The 21,632-nt window shown below is 43.8% G+C and overlaps 2 protein-coding genes across 4 annotated transcripts in view; one reads left to right on the forward strand and one right to left on the reverse strand.

Moving 5' to 3' along the window:
• Positions 1 to 21,632, forward strand: part of CTPS2 (CTP synthase 2) — a 100,891-nt gene that overhangs the window by 27,565 nt on the left and 51,694 nt on the right. For all 3 annotated transcript variants that reach the window (XM_027609178.2, XM_027609177.2, XM_027609179.2), the window contains exons 8-13: positions 754 to 905; positions 5,153 to 5,285; positions 7,089 to 7,177; positions 8,337 to 8,431; positions 10,748 to 10,810; positions 10,916 to 10,959. In XM_027609178.2, coding sequence (XP_027464979.1) covers positions 754 to 905; positions 5,153 to 5,285; positions 7,089 to 7,177; positions 8,337 to 8,431; positions 10,748 to 10,810; positions 10,916 to 10,959 — 576 coding nt within the window. The remainder of the gene's footprint in view (positions 1 to 753; positions 906 to 5,152; positions 5,286 to 7,088; positions 7,178 to 8,336; positions 8,432 to 10,747; positions 10,811 to 10,915; positions 10,960 to 21,632) is intronic.
• On the reverse strand, positions 16,960 to 17,676 carry LOC113931331 (mitochondrial fission factor-like). Its single transcript, XM_035725781.1, has one exon. The coding sequence runs from the start codon at positions 17,631 to 17,633 to the stop codon at positions 16,977 to 16,979; it is 657 nt and encodes a 218-aa protein (XP_035581674.1). The 5' UTR covers positions 17,634 to 17,676; the 3' UTR covers positions 16,960 to 16,976.

The raw sequence follows: 21,632 nt of genomic DNA on the forward strand, positions 1-21,632 counted from the left end.
GAATGACTCATGGAACTCAGGAAAATGTTATACTTACTATCACCATTTTATCATAAAGAGTGCAAATGAACAGCCAGATAAAGAGATACATAGGGCAAGGCCTGGGAGGATCCCAAGCTCAGGAGCTTTCGTCCCCATGGAGTCAGGTGTTGCCACCCTCCTAGTACATTTGTAGATTTACCAACCAGAATACTCCCCTGAGGCTTGGTGTCTAGAGATTTTTTTTAATGGGAGTTTCATTATATAGGGATGATTGAGTCAACCATTGGTCACTTAATTGAACTCATTCTCCAGCCCCCTTATTATCCTTGGAGGTCAGGTGGCTGAAAGTTCCAGTATAACTTCGTGGGTTTTCTAGTGACCAACTCCCGTCCTGAGGCCATCTAGGGGCCACCATAAGTCACCTCATAAGCATAATAAAGATACTCCTGTCACTCAGGAATTTCCAAAGGTTTTTGAAGCTTTGTACCAGGAATTGAGAACAAAGACCAGATATATATATATATGTATAATTATTCTACCGTGGTATCCATGTTTCCAGAATTGGAATAATGAGTTCAAAGAGTTTTATAATTAGATCAAAGTAAGCTTGTGTTAATTCTGCCTCTTGTTTGGGTCACCGGGCTCTTGCTTTTCTTCAATCAGTATAAATGAACTGCCAAATCTCTCGAATTTTGGCTCATTCTTGAGCTCATTCTTGTGACATATTTGAGGTGTTCCATTTAAATATGGTGTTTTATCATCATTAATCAGGTCATATGTATCCATGATGTTTCATCCACATACCGAGTGCCTGTGCTTCTGGAGGAACAAGGCATTGTTAAATATTTTAAAGAGAGGTTGGATCTGCCCATTGGTGATTCTGCAAGTAATTTGCTTTTCAAGTGGAGAAATATGGCTGACAGGTACGTGAAAGGAATTACTAATGTAATCTTTAATAATTCTTGGGTTTGGGGGTAGGATTGAGACATACCTTGAAGTATACCTATGTCACATTGACTTTCTGTATGTATATATTTTGGTCTGGATTTATCTGAAGCTTTAATACATTGGTCGAGTGTTTTGCTGTATTCTTTGAAGATTTCTGGGGCTTTTGATTTTGTTCTACTTAAATGAAAATGAGTTGAAGGAATTTGGATTCTGGAATGATTTTTTTTTTTTAAATTCTGGAAGCATTTTGATTGATTGATTGATTTCTCAGTTTCCGAACATTTTAAACTTGCTTAAATGTCACAGATTTTTGCTGTTTGTTTTGCTTGTTTTTTTTTAAGCTTATTTATTTTTTAGTAGTCTCTACACCCAATGTGGGGCTCAGACTCAACGACCCTGAGATCAAGAGTCGCATGCTCTTCCAACTGAGCCAGCCAGGAGCCCCTGTTTTGCTTGTCTTTAAAGACTTGGCTAGGGGCGCCTGGGTAGCTAAGTCTTAAGCATCTGCCTTCGGCGTAAGTCATGATCCCCTGGGATCGAGCCCCGCGTCGGGCTCCCTGCTCGGCATGAAGCTTGCTTCTCCTTCTCCCACTCCCCCTGCTTGTGTTCCTTCTCTCGCTGTGTCTCTGTCAAATAAATAAATAAAATCTTAAAAAAAAAAACAAACGACGACTAACATTTCCTAAAGAAAATCCCCTTTGAATGAGAGGTTCAGGCTCTATCATTATTGCTCCATCCTGCGGTTATTAACTGGCAGCATTGTTATTAAAACCTCAGACAGGTTCTAGCTTTAAGACCACGATATTAATTTCAGCGAGGCTTGTCTCATTTGAAGTCATATGGAAATTAAATTCCTGTCACCTATTTTCTTTTACTACATTTAGTAAAAGAAAGGCATCACTCCATAAAGTCCTGACTGCCTGGCTTTTCACGCAGCTTAGGTAAGAGGCAGTGGTTACAAATGTCGGCTCTGGTGTTGCTAAGGAGTAGATCTTATTGTGGTGATCGTTTCGTGATACATACAAACATTGAATCATTATGTTGTATCCCTGAAACTAATACAATGTTATTTGTCACTTGTATTTCAATTAAAAAAAAAAGTAAGCTCTGGTATCAGGTGCTCTGGACTGAGATCCCAGCTTCTCCTCTCACTAGTTGTGTGAGTTTGGGTGGATTACTTAACCTCTCTGGACTTGTTCTCCCATCCATATGTAACAGGGAGATACTAGTACCCACATTGTGATAATTATGAGAGAAAACACTTAAGACCTTAATCTCACATTGGGCGCTGAGTATTGGTTACTGAGGTTGGTAACAATAATTAAAATGGTTTGAAGATGACAAAGTCACTGACCTTGGTAGATGATCAGTAGATTGATCACTTATAAGTCTGTCACTTAAAAATTTAAAAAGTGTCTTAGAATTTCTGGGACAAGTAAAATCAGGAACAAAGTGCAGTTTCTGAACTTAGGTACTTTCTTGCATGATGATACAGTTAAGTAAGCCCCTGCCCTCCAGAATGCTTAAGGAATCAGTCGCTTTGGGGGGAACTTTCTGAGTAGCTTGGGGCTGATCCTCTTTAAACACTAGAAATTTTAATATATAACTCCTTTTACTGGAAATAGCTCTAAATTATACTCTGAGCTGCTGTGCTTTTAAAAGCCAGTGTTTGTCTGTTTTTTAAGATTTTATTTATTTATTTGAGAGAGTGAGTGAGCGAGCCAGAGAGAGAGCATAGAGGTAGAGTGGGAGGGAGAAGCACACTCCCTGCTGAGCGGAGAGCCCGACGCAGGACTTGGTCCCAGGACCCCAGGATCATGACCCGAGCGGAAGGCAGACGCTTAACCGACTGAGCCACCCAGGCGCCCCCAGTGTTTGGTCTTCATGTTAGTTTCCTTGGCCGCTGTAACAAATGACTGCAAACTGAGTGGCAGAAAATATCAGAAATGTACTCTCTTCCAGTTGTGGAGGTCAGAAGTTCAAAATCAAGGCATCAGCAGGATTGGTTTCTTCCAGAGTCTCTGAGGGAGAGACCATTCCAGCTTCCGGGGCTGCCGGCAATCCTTGGTATCCTCAGTTTCTGCCTCTGTCATTGCATGGCCTTCTCTGTGTCTCTCCTCTTCTCTTCTTTTCTCTCTCTCTCTTTTTTTTCCTCCTCTTCTCTTTTTGTATAAGGATGCTTGTCTTTGGATTTAGGACCCATCCTAATACAGGATGACCTCATCTCGAGATCCTTAATTGTATCTGCAAAGACCCTTCTTCCAGATATGGTCACATCCACAGGTTCTGGGGGACATAGGTTTTTGGGGGCCACCATTCAGCTCACCACAGTCTTCAAGCAAAAGGGATATTGAGCATTGGTCCCTCGTGGTGATGTTGGTTTATTGGTAATGACAGTATGTACTGTCCCCTCAGTACAGCCTGTAGAGAGATGCAAGAAGGCAAGCAGAGGGAGAGAGAGAGAGAGGGAGAATCTCCAGCAGACTCCCTGCTGAGCAAGGAGCCAGATGTGGGGCTTGATCTCACAACCCTGAGATCATGACCTGAGCCGAAATCAAGAGCCTGACGCTTAACCAGGGTAGCCTTGCTCATGGAGATCCAGTGCTGTTCAGAGGCCAGGGGTCCCTGGTTGAACGGGATGACAGAGGTTGCCTGGGACCCCAGGCCAAAGTGGAGATGGCTCGCCTCCCTGGGGACCTGCGTGTGGGGTGGGCCTGCAAAGTGGCTCACAGCAGCCTCAGTGGCTGACCCCCTCAGCTGATGGCTAGGTGCAGAGCAGGTGAGAGCTCGGCTGGTCTGGACAGGGCCCCCTGAGCCTCGCCTGCAGGCCCGAGGGTGAAAAAGAGCACGAGGGGAGTGCACTCAGGATACATATCCTTCCTGGACGGCAGCCCCTTTCCCTGGGATGTGTGGCCTGTCTCCCCCGGCTGCTGAGTGACTCCTCCTCTCCCCTGGATAGATCAGACTGAGTGAGTAGGAGGAGCTGGTGGTGTTGACCCCAGTCCTTCTTCCTTCCTGGGAACAGAGTGGACATCCCTCCTTCAGTGGAGGAGTGAGAATAGGCGGGAAGGGCTCAGCCCAGGGGGTCAGCTCAGATGTGGTTGTGATCACCAGTTCTCCAGGCCCAAACCTGACATGGGAAGCATTTCCCTCTGACGTTGTATCGGAATCTTGCCTGGATACCAACTTGCTTTGTCACCTGTGTCCTTTGTGTAGGGATGGGGTGAAGTATGAGCAGCCATGCAATCTCCTGAGCGACGTAAAATTCAGTAGCGATCGAAAGGCTTAGCAGCTTTCTCTGAGGTTCTTCAGTCACCTTCGTAGAAAGTCACCTTTCCTGTCAGTTTGAACTTCTTAGCTTCTTACGCATTTTTCGCCTCGCAGCCTGTGTGCAATCATTCTTGTCTGGCACCCTTTGCAGATGCTGGTATGAAAGAGGAGTGTTCCCACTCACGGTAACCTTTCTGTTCTAAGGTGTTTGGTGACGGGTTTGCTTTCAGGCCCTAAAACATCTTTAGCTCCAAGATGACGTTTCTACATACTTAGTACCAGACCAGACAATTCAGACAATTTTCATGTACAGGTTTCCTAACAAAGCAACAATAAACATTGTGTCTTTAGTGGTAAAATGTGATTGGGCATCTTATGTAGAATGGAATTTTCTCATAAAAATGATCCAAATGGCTTGTAATATTTTCTGTAGTTCTCTTAGTGCCATTCTTCAGGCATGCCATGAATAACCTGCCTTTGTGGGCCAGCTGGGACTGTAACCATTTTTAAGGTAGACAGTTTGATTGCATTTTCTTATATAATGTCACCTTACAAAGTTAATATTGAAGTGTTTCCTGTTGACATTCAGAATGCATTTTCTTATACAGTGTCACCTTATAAATGAATTTAAAGACAGCTCATGTTTATGAGACGGGGAGACCTTTTTTATTTTTAATGCTTTTAACTGTTTCTCTGATACACTTTCCTTGGATTTATGTCTGTGCCTGCTTATGTCAGCCAACATTGGGGTTGCTTATGATTTTGCAATCTGTCGACACACAGATTTTCATTCACTGGGGGTGGAGTGGGGATTTGAGTCAAGTACATCAGGTTCGAGGCTCATCTGCCCTTAAGGTTTTAAGAAGTGCCTTGGGATAAGAACAGTGGCTCTCATTATATTTGTGATGTTATATTACATGCATATAACCCTTAAGCTTGTCTTTCATCTCAGGTATGAAAGGCTGCAGAAAACGTGCTCCATAGCCTTGGTTGGCAAATACACCAAGCTCAGGGACTGCTACGCCTCTGTGTTCAAAGCCCTGGAACATTCAGCCTTGGCCATCAACCACAAATTGAATCTGATGGTGAGCCCCTGCTGGTCTTCCGCATATTTCAGTCACTCACTGTGGTATCTCCTGTTGTGTTGAAGGGTCCCCAAGACTTCCGCCAGGATTGATGTCACCAGGAGGACTCACAGTACTCAGCATATTGCCTGCCTTGTGGCTAAGATTTAATACAGTGAGAGGATACAAAGCAAAGTCAGCAAAGGGAAAAAGTGTATGGAGTGAAGTCTGGGGGACCTTATATATATAGCTTGAGTATATTCTTTGTCTTTGTTAGATATAGAAGTAGTACATGCTCAGTGTAGGAAATTTACACAAAGCATCGTGTAAAATGCAGAAAGCCAAAGATCCCTCCTCCCTGAAATCCTACTTCTCTGCTATACCTGTCGCTCCCAGTTTGATGCGTATCTTTCTAGACATACGTGTATATGTTATGTTTAATGATATTCTATATAGGTATGCCATGGTTTAAGCCAGCCTTATTATCTTGATTTAAATGTTGAAGTATTTATATAATGAGCAAAAGGATACATGTATGCATCTAAGAAATTTAGTAACTTCCAACTTAGGACCTATCTGAATTTTCTTTCACCTTTTCTAGCCTCCTCCCGTCCTAATCGCTTTTTAAAAAAAGATTTATTTTTGAGAGCTAGAGAGCACGAGGGAAGGGGCAGGGTGGGGGGAATCTCCAGCAGACTCCCTGCTGAGCAAGGAGCCAAATGCGGGGCTTGACTTCACAACCGTGAGATCATGACCTGAGCCAAAATCAAGAGCCTGACGCTTAACCAGCTGAGCCACCCAGGCGCCCCTGTAATCACTTTTTATTTGTGCCTTTCCAAGGAACACTTCACTTCCTGCTCTTCCTGCTCCTCCAAGTCCCCCAGCCCCTTGTAGAGAAAAGAAAAGAGGAATAGAAAAATTGTTAGATTACCAATTTCATAAAGCCTTAAAAGTCTGTATGTTAAGATGTATTCAGATAATAATTTTTACAAAATAAACACTAAAATAATACAGGTCAATAGGAACTGTTATGTACATAGGAGTCGTCATATATGATTTTTCAGTTGACAGAATTTGTTGACATTTGCTTCCACGAAGTACTATTTGAACATGGTCTCATCATATTCTTTTTAGACCACTTTGCTCCTGTGTTTACCTCGCCTGGCTTACTGCAGCAGCTTCCTGACTGGTTTGCTGTCTTCCCTCCATTTTCCACCTCATAGCACCGTGATCCTTCTAAAATCTTTCTCTGTTCTCTCTGTTCCTTAAGACCTTCCAGTGGCTTCAAGTGTAAACTTCTCCTCTCCTTTGGTGGAGTCTGCTTTGAGGGCCCCCGAGTGACCACCCCTTTGTCTCTTTCCTCTGAGGTTTCATACAAGCTGTTCCTTTGCTCCCCTCCTCCCTGTGTCTCCCACACACCTTCCCGCCAGCCTCCCAACATGCACACACAGGCTCATCCTCGAGGGCTGAGCTGCTCGGACATTACCTCCCTAGAGACCTTCCCCGATGGTGCTTCTTCCCATCTTTCCTGCCATGTCAAGGTCTAGATTAAGTGTGGCTCCTACTTATTTCCACAGCATTCTCTTTGCCCATCATAGCCACTACCGTGCTATGGTGTGTGTGCCTGTGTATTTGGTTCTGTAGTCTTCCTGGAAGATAAGAGCCCCAAGCCCGAGATTGTGCTTTTCTATCCTAAGTGACCAGTGCAGTGTTTGCAAAATGAGTAGTTATTGAATAGTTGGGTCAGAGTGTTAGATGCCTCGAGTATTTTTGAGTATCTACTTTTCTTAAATGTTCTTTTAATCTATTGGATATTTTTTTTAGTACATAGACTCCATTGATCTGGAGCAGACCACCGAAACTGAGGACCCTGTGAAATTCCATGAAGCTTGGCAGAAGCTGTGCAAAGCTGAGTGAGTGCCGAGGACTGTCCATGGCAATTAGGAGAATGCCATTGTGCTTTTCCCATAACGATTTGATTGACCCCAATTCCTAATTTTTGTGCATTTTTGAAAGGTAGTCTACCGTAGTCATGGTCATTAAGGGTGGACATGCTGCGTCCTCACCTCATTTACTTTGATACGTGCCACGTTCATGTTCATGGCATGTGCAGTGGAAATGGGTTTTATTTCAGGGGACTATGGGGATCCTGTACGGGGAGAAAGTGGGTTGATTCTGCTGAAAGATAGAGAAATAGATCTTACAGATGCACAATTAAAGTACAAGGATGCAACACTTCCTTCTTGGTTATATTTTCTTTTTTACATCATTTGAGTCTAGGTTTTATTTTATAAGTAGTCAACAGAACTTTGGGGGGCAACACCATGTTGTGAGGGTAGAATGACCCTCCCAGTTAGTTCTTGAAGTCTTGTCTTTTTCAATGAGTGTTTGCCTAAAATGTCTCTAAAGTGTCTCCTAGCCAGGAGACTTTCATGTGCCACTATTTAATTAGCAATTGAAATCTTAGGCTGATTTTACCAGTTTACCTCTTTCTGATTATGCAAGAGATCTTAACGTTTTTCTAATAGTGCTTTTAAAAGAACCTTAACCTTTTTTTATTCAGATACTTCAGTGGCATTTGTAATCGAATTGAGTTTCTCAGTCACTATGCTCACATACCACAAAGACCTATCAGAAAATATATATATCGAAGTCAGTTGTGAAAAAGTATTGTCTCTTCTTCATAACATTGGGAGGATTTCAGGAAGAAAGTTCAGGATGTGAAATCATGTGGTCAATTCTGAAAATAGACCTCAAGCATATTCTCTAGCAAGCATGCCAAGTGTTGGGCTTGGGGTCAGTAAGCCTGACTGGCTGAAAATAAGAGTTGTTTTTTTTTAAGATTTTATTTATTTGAGAGAGAGAGAGAGTATGGGGGGGGGAGGACCGGAGGGAGTAGCAGACTCCCTGCTGAGCTGGGAGCCCGACGTGGGACTCGATCCCGGGACTCCAGAATCACAGCCTGAGCTGAAGACAGCCGCCTAACCAACTGAACCACCCAGGCGCCCTGAAAATAAGAGTTTTAAAAAGAAAAACGATGTCAAATTCACCCTCGTCTTGTGTTGATTGCAGTGGTGTTCTTGTGCCGGGAGGCTTCGGAATCCGAGGAACGTTGGGAAAACTCCAGGCCATTTCTTGGGCACGGGCAAAGAAGATCCCTTTCCTGGGTAAAACTCATGTTTATGCATCCTAACTATGAGTTGATTGGATTGTTGATATGTAGTAGGGGTAACACTTCATAGGGTTTGTTAACATGAAAGGTGTGAACTCAGATTTGCATATTCAGGTGCCAAATAGTCCACCACAGGGGCCAGCAAACTCTGTCCTGTTTTTGTAAATAAGATTTTATTGGAGTGACACCAATCTGTTTACATATTGTCTGTGGCTGCTTTTATGGTGCAGTGGCAGAGTTCGAGGCCTACAGCCTGCAAAGCCTAAAATCTTTACTGTCTGGCCCTTTGTAGAAAAGGCTGTTGACCTGGGAGAACTTAGCACCGTTCTGGTTGGGTAGCAAGAGGCTGGGAGAAGTCACTGTGTACACCTGCCCTTACCTTCTCCCATTTTCACCCGAATACATCTTTTCACCACTTCGAGCTAGAAGAGACCATCCTACATCACAGGAAGAGTTCTGCTAAAATTTGGTAGAGCCAGGTCTTTTTGTAATGTCTTTGTTCAAATTTTATTTATTTATGTGTGTATGTATTTATTTATTTATTTATAAAAGATTTTATTTATTTGTTCAAGGGAGAGAGAGCATGAGTGAGAGAGCAGTGCAGTGGGGAGGGGCAGGGGGAGAAGCAGACTCCCCACTGAACAGGGAGCCTGACGTGGGGCTTGATGTGGGGCTCGATCCCAGGACCCGGGGACCATAACCTGAGCTGAAGGCAGATGCTGAACGCACTGAGCCACTCAGGCGCCCCTTTCGTTCAAACTTTAAAGCATTGCTTCTGGACCAGTGAACCAGATGAAACGGCCCCTCAGTGGGGGAAAGGCAGCTCTGCAGCTGGGGATTCGGGCAGGGGTGGTGGTGTGGGAAGGGAAGTGGGGGAGAGGCTGTGTTTCTCGCTGTGCTGGTGGGTTTATGACCGAATGGACTGGCTTCTGTGGCTTTTACAATATCAGCAGATTGTTCATTTTCCCCACTGCCTCCTGTCCTCTGAATAGCTTCCTACACGCTCTCCACTTGGGATCCATTTTCAAAAGAAGCGGGGAGTAGTTAGATACCTGGATACGTTGCTTTGTTTTACCCATGTAAGCTCCTCTGGGCCGCTGTTTTCTTCTGAAGTAATCTTGTTTGGTTTTTGTCTAAACGTGGTTAGTGTTCTTCAGATAGTTTTTGCCATATAGAATAGTTTGAAACTCTTCAGCTTTCTCTTATTTAACACAGCATCTCTTTATGTCTTAGCCATTTGGAACTTGCTGAAGTTCCTCCCCCAAAGCACTCAGCTGTTTCATGCTCACCAACTTTTGCTCTAGTGTGCCAACTGTACTGATTGCCCTTTTCTGATGAGTCCCTTGTATACCTTAGCTATGTCTATAAAAACATCTGGAATGTTCCTTGGCATCTGTTGAGTGGAGAGAACGGGTGGATGTGGAGATGGGTAAAGGGCCCATCCCTGTGGCAGCAGCTGGGGGCTACACAGGTGTTTGTTTTCCTCCTTATTGAGTTCTCTGTTCCATTCCATCTTGCACCCCCGTTCCCTGCTCGCCAGCATGCTCAAGCCCGCAGTGGAGATGCCAACTTCCCCCAGCTGCTGCCGTTCTCCTGCAGTGAGGTTGGAGGGCTGTTCTGCGCCTAGCAGCCTGGCACAGACTTCGCACTCTTTTGATCCCAGCCTGCTGGCTAGCCTCAGGCTGCCGTCTGAGAGGAGGGAGTATCAAGTCTCCCTCTTTTTTTTTTTTTTTAAGATTTTATTTATTTATTTGAGACAGAGAGAATGAGAGAGAGAGAGCACATGAGAGGGGGGAGGGTCAGAGGGAGAAGCAGACTCCCCGCTGAGCGGGGAGCCCGATGCGGGACTCGATCCAGGGACTCCAGGACCATGACCTGAGCCGAAGGCAGTCGCTTAACCAACTGAGCCACCCAGGCGCCCTCAAGTCTCCCTCTTGAGTCGGGGTGTTGGTAGACGTTCTTGGAAGGAATCACGTGCTCTGGGTCAGGCCTGCATCCCACGCATACGCCTCGAGTTAGAGGCAAATTTGGAAGGAGGCAGATTTGCCTTTGGGACCTTTGCCCTGTCTTCTCTTGCCCTTTTCTGACCTCGAATTCCTTCTTCCTCAAGTCCAGGTGGTCTAATCTCCCCTCCTGCCCCTGGCCACCGGTGTTCTGAGTGCAGAGGGCACAGCAGTGAACCCGGCAGGCAGTCTTGCTCTCTCCAAGCCTGCATTCTAGAGGAAGGAGATGGGCAGTAAACAAATGAACAGGAAATACGAAGTCATACAAAATATGTTCATTTGCTTTATACATATGCTTTTTCAAACAGGAGTTTGCCTTGGGATGCAACTAGCTGTGATAGAGTTTGCAAGAAACTGCCTTAACTTGAAAGGTAGGCCTGCTATTTGCTAATACCCTTTTATTTAAAAAATTCTTATTACTTAAACTATTTTTCAGCAATACTGGTGAATTATTGACCTCATTTCCTCATCCTCAGGTGCCGGTTCCACAGAATTTGAGCCAAATGCCCGTGTTCCTGTGGTAAGTGGCTTATCTTTCTGGGTTGGGTCATTGTCATTTTTTTTTTTAAAGATTTTATTTATTTATTTATTTGACAGAGAGAGACGCAGCAAGAGAGGGAACACAAGCAGGGGGAGTGGGAGAGGGAGAAGCAGACTCCGTGCTGAGCAGGGAGCCCGATGCGGGGCTCGATCCCAGGACCCTGGGATCATGACCTGAGCCAAAGGCAGACGCTTAACGACTGAGCCACCCAGGTGCCCCGGGTCATTGTCATTTTGTTTCTAGCTCTGGCCTAAACGCATAAGGGGAAATTATTGTTATGTTTTCCTTACCACATCAGGACATTTTAAATTGGATATGATTTTATTACTATTATTACTACTGCTACTATTATTTTTATATGAAACAGCTCTGCTCTCAATAGTCCCTCTTGTCAGCTGTGCCTTGAAGAAACACAGTCCTGGACTGATTTCTTTTTGCAGCAGTTCTCAAGCCTCATGTTTAGGAAAGGATTAACTGCACTGTGACAATACTTTATAACCAACCGCTCACGTAAATAAATGGGCTGTCCTGTCTCCAGACTCGTCTCCTGCCTGTCTAGTTTTCACATTGACGGTCATCTGCCTTTCTAAAACAAAGGTGACGACCTTTCTTGTGCTGCTCCTCATCTTTCACTGATTCTTTTTCCTAGAAAATATTCAGTCCAAGGTTCTTGGCTGGGACTGAAGGCCACTGTGCTCGGTCACCTGTGGCTTTGCTACAGTAGGTCCCCTTACCTGTGGGGAAGACGTGCCAAGACCCCCAGTGGATGCCCGAAAGTGTGGGTGGTACCCAACCATATATATACTCTATTTTTTCCTACCCGTCCATACCTATGATAGAGTTTAATTCATAAATGTGGCACAACAAGAGATGAACAACAATAAGTAATAATAAAATAGGGCAATTATAATTATACTCTATAATAAAAGTTATGTGAGTGTGGTCTCTCACTATCTCTCAGAATGTCTTACTGGGCTGCACTCACCCTTCTCGTGATGATGAGGGCTGTGTGGTGAGGTGAAGTGGGGGGGTGCCACAGGCACCGTGATGTAGTGGCATCAGGCTATCCTGACCCTCCGACAGTATGAAACCATGGATAAGGGGGGGCTACTGTAATTCAAGTTGAGGTGTCCCTGTCCCTCCCATGCTTAGGGTTTATATTTGCACAATCTGAACGGTATTTTTAGATGTATCCTGAGATTCCCTATACCTGACATGTCCCCCTTCCTGCAGTCTCCCTTCCCCTGGAATGTCAATGAAACCAGTGAAGAATTTAATTAAAAAAGTAAACCAAACCGATGACTGACAACTTCCTATTCATCCTGGGAAGGCTGTCTTGATCTCCGGTCTTTCCTTGCTTCTGCCTTCTGTGCCTCGTGCCCACCTCTGTCAGAGTGCATACCTCTCCCTTGTGATCGTTTTTTTTTCTTAAGTTTATTTATTATTATTTTTTTTGTAATGTCAACACCCAGTGTGGGGCTCGAACTCACAACCCCGAGATCAACAGTCGCATGTTCTTCTTACTGAACCAGCTAGGTGCCGTGTGATCACTTTTTTTTTTTTTTTTTTAAAGATTTTATTTATTTGAGAGAGAGAGAGCATGAGCTGGGGCAGAGGGAGAGGGAGAAGCAGACTCCGCGCTGAGCAGGGAGCCCAATGCGGGGCTTGATCCAGGACCTTGGGATCATGACCTGAGCTGAGGGCAGACGTTCAACTGACTGAGTCACCCAGGTACCCCCCCCCCCCGCCCCGTGATCACTTTTCTTTAAACAGTTTTATTGAGATATAATTTACGTACCATAAAATTTAGCCATTTGGAAGTCCATAATTCAATGGCTTTTAGCATATTCACAGATCTCTGCCACCATCATCACAATCCATTTCGGACCATTCTCATTATGTCAGAAGAAACCTCACACCCCTTAGCTGACACCCCCAACCTACTCTCACCCCCAGCTCTAGGTAACCATTAATCTGTTCTGGGTCTCTATGGATTTGCCTATTCTGGGCATTTCATGTAAATGAAATCATACAATACGTGGCTTTTTGTGACTGACTTCTTTCACTTAGTATAATGGTGTCAAGGTTGTCTATGTTATAGCATCTATAAGTACTTTGTTTCTTTTCATTGCTGAATCATATTCCATTAGATGGAACACAACACATTTTATTAATTCCTTCATCCATTGATGGACATTTCAGTTATTTCTACTTTTTGACACTTATGAATAATGCTGCTATGATCACTGGTATACAAGTTGTGCTGTGGACATATCTTTATTTCATTTGGGTATATACACCTAGGAGTGGAATTGTAAGTCGTACGGTGACTGTATGTTTAAGCTTCTGAGGAACCGTCCCACTGTTTTCTACAGCGGCTGCAACAACTTATATTCCCACCAGCAGTATGTGAGGATCCCAGTTTCTTCACATCCTCAACACTTGTTTTGTCTCTCTCTCTCTCTCTCTTTTTTTAAGATTTTATTTTTAAGGGGCGCCTGGGTGGCTCAGTTGGTTAAGCGACTGCCTTGGGCTCAGGTCGTGATCCTGGAGTCCCGGGATCGAGTCCCGCGTCGGGCTCCCTGCTCGGCGGGGAGTCTGCTTCTCCCTCCGACCCTCTTCCCTCTCGTGCTCTCTGTCTCTCATTCTCTCTCTCTCTGAAATAAATAAATAAAATCTTTAAAAAAAAAAAAAAGATTTTATTTTTAAGTAATCTTTACACCCAACATGGAGCTCGAACTTACAACCCTGCGATCCAGAGTTGTGTGCTGTACTGACTGAGCCAGCCAAAGGCCCCATTATTATTTGACTTTTTGCTTATAGCCATCCCAGTGGGTGTGAAGTTGTGTCTCTCTGTGGCTTTGATTTGCATTTCCCTGATGGCTGAGGATATTGAGCATCTTTTCATGTGATTATTGGCCACTTGTATATCATCTTTGGGGAAATGTCTATTCAGGTCCTTTGCCTGTTTTTGAGCTGGGTTATTTGTCTTTGTATTATTAGGTTGTAAGAGTTCTTTATGTATTCTAAATACAAGTCCCCCATTAGATATACAGTTTGCACTATGGGCATCTGGGGCCGGATTATTTTTTGTGGTGGGGTGCTGTCCTGTGCACTGTAGAATATTCAGGAGCATCCTTGGCCTCTACCCACTAGGTGTCAGTAGTACACTCCTCCCAACCCCCCGTTGTGACACTAAAAATTCCAGCCAAACATCCCGTGGGGGTGCGGGCAAAACCGGAGAACCGCTGATTTTAAGAAACCCACTTCCGTTCTTCTCTCCTCCATCCTGTTCCTTCCCTTCCTTTATGGTAGTCATTAATTCTATTTTTTAATAGGTTGTCTTTCTTTCTTTTTTTAACAGGTTATCTTTCCATTTAAAAAATATAAGCAAACCTATATATCTACTTGTAACCCGCTCTCCTTCTTAGATAAATGGTAGCATGCTCTGCACGCTTTTTTCTTTCTTGCTTTTTTAACTTAACATTATACGCTGGAGATCACTCCGTGGAAGGATATAGAGATATTCCTCACTCTTTTTATAGCTTGCAATTCAGACCATAATGAACCATAACTTCCCAGCCAGATGGTACTTTTAAGTTCTATGCTCAGAAGACCTAATACTAGTGAAGAGTTCCTTATGAAGCTTTATTATAAACATATTTCTTGACTAATGGCTGAAATGGCTGTGCAGGCAAATCATGGGTTTTCTTTCCTAAGATAATACTTTGGGATAGGAAGTGATTTGGGGGGGCGGGGGTAGTGTGTGCTAGGAAGTGGTTTGACCAGTAGGTGCCACTGTTAGATAGCTTTGGCAAGGTTAATTCTTTGCGGACTATTCTTTGCACTGTGTGTGTGTGTGTGTGTGTGTGTGTGTGTGTGTGTTTGCCCGCGTGCGCGCGGGCACACGTATATGGATATCTGTTTCCTTTTTAACAAATACATTGGCTAGCATGCTTGAGACACTGTGCCCCCTGGCTTTTTTTTTTTTTTTTGCCCCCTTGCTTTTTGTGCGCATCACTCCCTGTCAGTGCACAGGGAACTCCCACATGCTTCCCTGCTGTATGCATCATTTATTTAACCAGTCTCACACTGATGAATATGTGTCCATTATTTTGCAACTTTAAATCATGTTGCAAATTAGTATCCCTGTGCATATGTCCTTGCGGCCCATGCATGCGCATTTCTACGGCATGCGTTCCTAGAAGGGGAATTACTAAGTCTGAGGATCTGTGCATTTTGCATTTTGATAGCTTCTATACTCATAAGTGAGATGGGAACAATAAAACCTAATTGCTACTGAACATCTTTATGGCCTGTGATCAGTTTGTTGGAGAAAAATAGCCTTAAGAGGCAGCATTTGTGCTGATTGTGAGAAGTCCTCTTAAGGAGAAGGGCTAAGCGAAGAGACTCATCAGGCAGCCGATACCAGGTAGCCTGGGGAAATCAGTTAAACTTGAGCAAGTAACAATGACTTACAGTGGGTAATGGTCATTCTGGCCTTTCCAGCTAAAAAAGTAAATGATTTGGAAACCAGGACCCTCCTTTGGGTATATTTGCTGCTAAAATCTGTTTCATAGGTGTGGAGGAGGAAAAATAATTTTTACTCCCCCCCTTCTAGGTTCTTGGCTGAGACCCCTCCGTCATAAAAGATTAACAGGACAAAAACAAAGAAAGCTTAATAACCTGTTTACCTCCTGCGTACATGGGAGAAGCCCAGGAAAACCAAATGGCCCAAACCATCATGTTAAATAACCTCTCCAGCTAAAGACAAAAGATGATGTTGGGAGTGGGGAGCAAGTTTTGGGGGGGTTACCTAGAAAAACACAGGAAACAAGGGTATGATTGTGATGCAGATTTAAATCCTTGCTTTCTACATTCATGTGAGTTTCTAGAGATTTAGTCATCCTCTTCCTGGTACAGAGTGGGAGATAACCCTTACAGATGGAGATTTGCCTTTTACCATGTAAATGTCTCTTCCAGCAGTAGACACAAGGGCATCTGGGAGAGAGCTCTAAGAGGAGGTATCTCTTATACACACAAAAGGAGAAATAGATTTTTTTTCTTTAGTTGACAGTTTATTAAATATACTACATTTGTACCTTATTCTGTAGTTTTTTAAATCATTCACACAGGGACTTAGTAAAAACATACTTTATAGAAAACCATCTGCAAAACTAAAATAAAAATAAGAACACACATTTTACACACATATTAGATAAACTGCTGGAAATGTTAGGAATTACTGTAATGAAGGTGACTGGAAAACATGAAGTGCCTTGACTTTATCAAATCTGACACCAGACCATGACTTCAGAAGTGTTAATGTTGAAACGTCGATGCAAAAGTGTCTATTAACAAAACTGTTCAATCTAATGGTGTTTGAGAAACAGGACAAAATAAAGTACCATTTTTCTTCTACAGATACTTTTCTTTTCTTTTTTTTTTAAAGATTTTATTTATTTATTTGAGAGAGAGAGAATGAGAGACAGAGAGCACAAGAGGAAAGAGGGTCAGAGGGAGAAGCAGACTCCCCGCCGAGCAGGGAGCCCGATACGGGACTCGATCCCGGGACTCCGGGATCATGACCTGAGCCAAAGGCAGTCGCTTAACCAACTGAGCCACCCAGGCGCCCTACAGATACTTTTCTAAATCCATTTCCTATGCACTCTCTCTCCCATTCAAAGAATTAATTGTGTGAGCTGATGAGGCAAAAATTGCTTTCAAAAAACAAACTAGAGCCTATTTACAAAACATGCAAAGGGAGAATTTTAAGGTGTTTGTTACTGCAGATCTGCTTAAAAGTGACTACAGCTGAGTGAGAGAAATATACCTTGACTTCTGCAAATATCAGTCCTTCCGCCCTCCTTTCTGGAAGAAATACATGTTCAGGGCATGGCCTATAAAACGGCATACAATGCAAAGACAGAAACAAGTTTGCAAATTCTTTATACTTGCAGCTGTTGAGACAATATTTTTGAGAGCTGAGGTTACCTCTAGCGGCGAAACCAGAGCCAGCTGTTAAGCAGCCAGAACGCTGCAGTAATCGAATACATGACCATTTCTCTTTTAGCACGCTCTTTGTTCTCCTCTTCTAGAAGCTGTAGACGTCTATTTAGTTTGATTATCTGCCGTCTTAACGAAGCTGCATCTACAACAGTCATGTCGTCTGAAGTTCCTTCAGTTGTTGTATCTATATGTGACATGCCATGCATGGAGTCAGCTCTGACCAGCTGTCCGTTTTGGCGAACAGCATTTTCACTCATAGAGCGCGCTCTTTTTAGCCTGCCAACTGCACGGATTTCTTCATTTTGAGGGGTTGGAGGAGGTCTTTCTAAATCCAGAAAATCTAGTGGTCTTTCACTTAATGTAAGTACACGAGGTGGTGTTTTTAGTGCCAGAGGTTTAAAGGGAGTTGACTGAATAAGGTCAAGATCTGCTGGTCTTGAAAATGGAATGTCTTCACTATCTCCCACTACAACAATCCTCTCTGGAACCTGCATAATGACACTAGCGTTTGGAACTCCTTCTTGGAATCCTTGTTCCAGGTCAGCATTTGGTGGTGCTACCTTTAATTTCTCCGGGACCCTCATTTGCTGACTAATACCTTCGGTGTATTCCATTTCATACTGAATTCGACTAATCTCCGCCATCTCAGCAGCAGTGGGAGAAGGAAATGCTGCCCCACTCACTAAATGTGTACCAACTACAGCTTGCTATTTGGCACTATCTATCTGCTTCTGTGCTTCATATTAAATCCTTTAACTTGCTTCAATGTGCCTGTGCTACATTTAGAGCCACTTTGTCCCCCTGGGCCCGCTGAAGGGTCCCCGGCGAGGGCCGCCGCCCGCCGGCTTCCCGAGGCGTTCGGCTGGGCGCTCGTAGAGGCAGTTGGCCGATCGCACTGCGGCGCTGGGGCAAACCACCGGCCGGAGCGGCCGAGAAATAGATTTTTCTCTAAGAGTGAAGGTAGTAGACTCTGGGACTACCAGGAGAGAGTGAATAGAATTTATTTTATTGTGTCATTTCTCTGCTTAATCCACAAGGCGAAATAGAAGGCTCTGGGAATTTGCTGAATATTTAGGGCTCTATAGCGAGTCTGATTTTTTGGCTTGTGTTAAAGTAGGCTTACCTGCTTTCTGGACAAGGCTTACCAGGAGCACAGCTGTGGGTGACTTGCATTCTGACTCTTTATCAATCACGTGGCTGCTGCTGACACCCTTGACCTTGATTTTCAGATCTTTCCAGTTCATGTGGAGGATAGTTCATGGCATTGTGTACTTTCTATTTAGAATATTTTTGGGTTTTGAGACATATATAGGAAGAATGATCTCAATCCAATATTTAGATATGTGGATATGCTTAATTTTTAGCATTTCTTTTCTGTTTATTGAGAATAGTAACTAAAAAAACCCTGGATTTCCATAAGACACAACACTTGGAAAACAAAATCTGTCTTCCACCTTCATATACATCAGTACACACATGTATACTTGGGTAAACGCATTGGTAAGGAAAAGTGAGGAATTTGAAGCATTTTAAGCAAATGCAAATGGACATTTGAGATTGTGGTATTTGATACTATTTCAATTTTAGTTATCATAGATATGACTTCTTTTATCCCTTTTTGATCCAGGGATTTTCAAAGTCAAAATTAATTTCACATTTGACACAGTGGATTTGTGGCATAGTTACATCTAATTAAAAGTCGATTCAGGTGAAGGGTAATTTCTGTTATACATTAAGCATAATTAATGCATGACATTTTCCTACCTCTAGATGAAGCTGTTTGAAATATTTTTTCTCCCATGTTATTTTTCAACAACTTTATATGGAAGGCAAATTAAGAGGCATTAAAACAAACCCGGACAGCCATTCAGCATAACCTTTCAGGTGACTTTTTATTACTTTGAAGACTGCTTTGCATTTAGGACATTGAGTGAGCATCTCCCAGCTAACAAAATGGTCTTATAGAAGTCCTTTGGAGCTTCGTTTGGGCTAAAGAACTTTTCTTCCCATCAAAGCAGCTGCCAAGAAGACAGCTAAGGCTAAAATAGCCTTTTATGGACCAGTTTGGGAGCCTAATAGTCATTTAGTCCTGTCTCCGTGGGGGCAGTAGGTTCAGAGTTGATATTAGGCTGTTGGCCATAGAAACTGCTTTCTATCTGGAGAAAGAACAATTCTTCAGGCATGATGGCTGCTGTCTAATGGCTAGGGCATGTTCTCCACCCAAACCTCCGCCTTATGCCGGCCTACTTTTTGGAAGGAGACGGCGCGCCATGCTTGGAATGAGCCTCCATTAGTGAATCACAAGGGTAGTCTATAATTTTAACAATAAATGACTAAATGAGTACTTCAAAGCTAATGTATTTGAAGGCTTTTGTACCTTGAGCTCAAAGGGAAATGCCTTAGGAATAGGTATTTCAACCACTTGAAAGATTTTTCTGCAGTAGAAATAACTGGATGCTAGTGGAAAGAGATTATTAAAAAGAAAAAAGTCACTCTACATTTAGAGCTTGTCTCCTTAAGTGCAGTTCCAAATAGAGTGTATTACAAATGAACTGCTATGACAACCCTGCTTGCAGTTTAGTTGGGGATTTGAGACATACACTGGTGAAACATATAACCAAATATACAGGCAGTACGTGCGTTGTGCCCACATTAATGCTAGCAGGGTTGTCAACTAGGACTTCCTGCTGTGATAGAATGCTCTGTATTTGTGCCATCCAATATGATAGCCACTAGCCACGTGGGGCTGTGGAACGCTTGAAATGTTGCTAGTGTGGCCAAGAAACTGAACGTTAAATGTTATTTAATTTTAATTGATTTAAATGTCCATGACCACCTGATCTAATGGCCACAGTATTGCCCAGTGCAGGTAGACCTTAGATACTTAAGAATCCAGAATCTGGAAAAAATACTGTGGGTTAGAGTAAGAAGAGAAGGTTGTCAAAGCCTGGGAGACTTCATAGAGAGGAGGGGAGGCATCGGCTAGATCGGAATGTCCAAGATTTGCTCATAAAATACCCAGTGGCTTGGCTGAAGCATGCGGCTCCTGTAGAGAAGTGGAGGGAAATAAGGGAGATTGGTACGGATTTGTGGGGGGTCCTTGAGTATCAGTGTCAAAATTAATCCTGAAGGCCCTAGGGAACCAATAAGATAATACCTGTCAACTGTGACATATTATGCAAATACCGTACTCATTGCCAAAGACTTTGCAATAGAATGAGTGCTTTAGGAAGATTCAGCTGGCATGGGATCAAGAGAGCTGAGAGGGGAGAGAAGACTCCGGGCACAGCACTCGGTTGAGTCTTAAGGCAGCCTCAGTCTGCGATCTAAGGAGCTGGGTTGGAGCAGGAGTTAGAGTAGAAAGATCTGGCTGGCAGAGCAGCTTTATGGAATGATTCACTGACTGGATAGTCAAGAATCATTCATACAGCAAATAGCACTTGAACCTGTCTCATGTGCCAGGCTCTGAGCTAGACTTGGGGGTACATCAGTGAAAGACCAGAGATCTTTCAGAAACACACATACTACATTTTGGGTGGAAAGCCAGCTACAGGGAATAAAGAGGGCACACTGGCTTCAGATCATAAAAGTCCTTGGTTGCCATGATAAGCCAAGGTCAGAAAGGGAGTAGAGGGGCGCCTGGGTGGCTCAGTCGTTAAGCATCTGCCTTCGGCTCGGGTCATGATCCCAGGGTCCTTGCCCTGGCGGAGCCTGCAGTGTAGTGAGGATTGAAGTTTTGTGGTTGACAAAGTGCTGGTACTGTTGATTCTAGAGGAAATTCAGGCGAATCCTGTTGGATGTGGGAGATGAGATCAACATTGGAAGCTAGGCCAAGAAAGCCAACGAAGTAGACATGTACATACACCCCTACTACATACGACACTCCATACGTTTTCACCCTTCTTGAAGGTCCTCAAATGGTAATTTGTCCAAGTCAGTAAATCTTAGCCAGGTGGAGAAGGTATCTCTCCCATGGGTTTCCTGTGCATTGCCACCATTCCTTTGAGGCCTTCCCAGTTTGCCCCGCTTGCAGTGGAGGCCTCCTGCCTAGCCCCAGCCTCCACTCTGTGACCAGTCCCCACCCCTTGCAACCTCTTTATTGGTGCCACTTCATCTTCCCGCAACACATTCACATCACCTTATGACTCCTACACCTTTCTACTCCCTTTCTTTCTTTTTTTTTTTTTTAAGATTTTATTTATTTATTTGACAGAGAGAGACACGGCGAGAGAGGGAACACAAGCAGGGGGGAGTGGGAGAGGGAGAAGCAGGGGGAGTGGGAGAGGGAGAAGCAGGGGGAGTGGGAGAGGGAGAAGCAGGCTTCCCGGGGTGCAGGGAGCCCGATGCAGGGCTCGATCCCAGGACCCTGGGATCATGACCTGAGCCAAAGGCAGACGCTTAACAACTGAGCCACCCAGGCGGCCCTCTACTCCCTTTCTGACCTTGGCTTATCATGGCAACCAAGGACTTTTATGATCTGAAGCCAGCGTGCCCTCTTTATTCCCTGTAGCTGCCTTTCCACCCAACATGTAGTATGTGTGTTTCTGAACTGCCTTGTACTTACACATGTGTTTACTTGGGGTGTTTTCTCTATCTTTTTAAAAAATATTTATTTATTTAGGTGATCTCTACACCCAACGTGG

The sequence above is a fragment of the Zalophus californianus genome, chromosome X (assembly GCF_009762305.2).
Source record: "Zalophus californianus isolate mZalCal1 chromosome X, mZalCal1.pri.v2, whole genome shotgun sequence".
NCBI classification, from domain to species: domain Eukaryota; kingdom Metazoa; phylum Chordata; class Mammalia; order Carnivora; family Otariidae; genus Zalophus; species Zalophus californianus.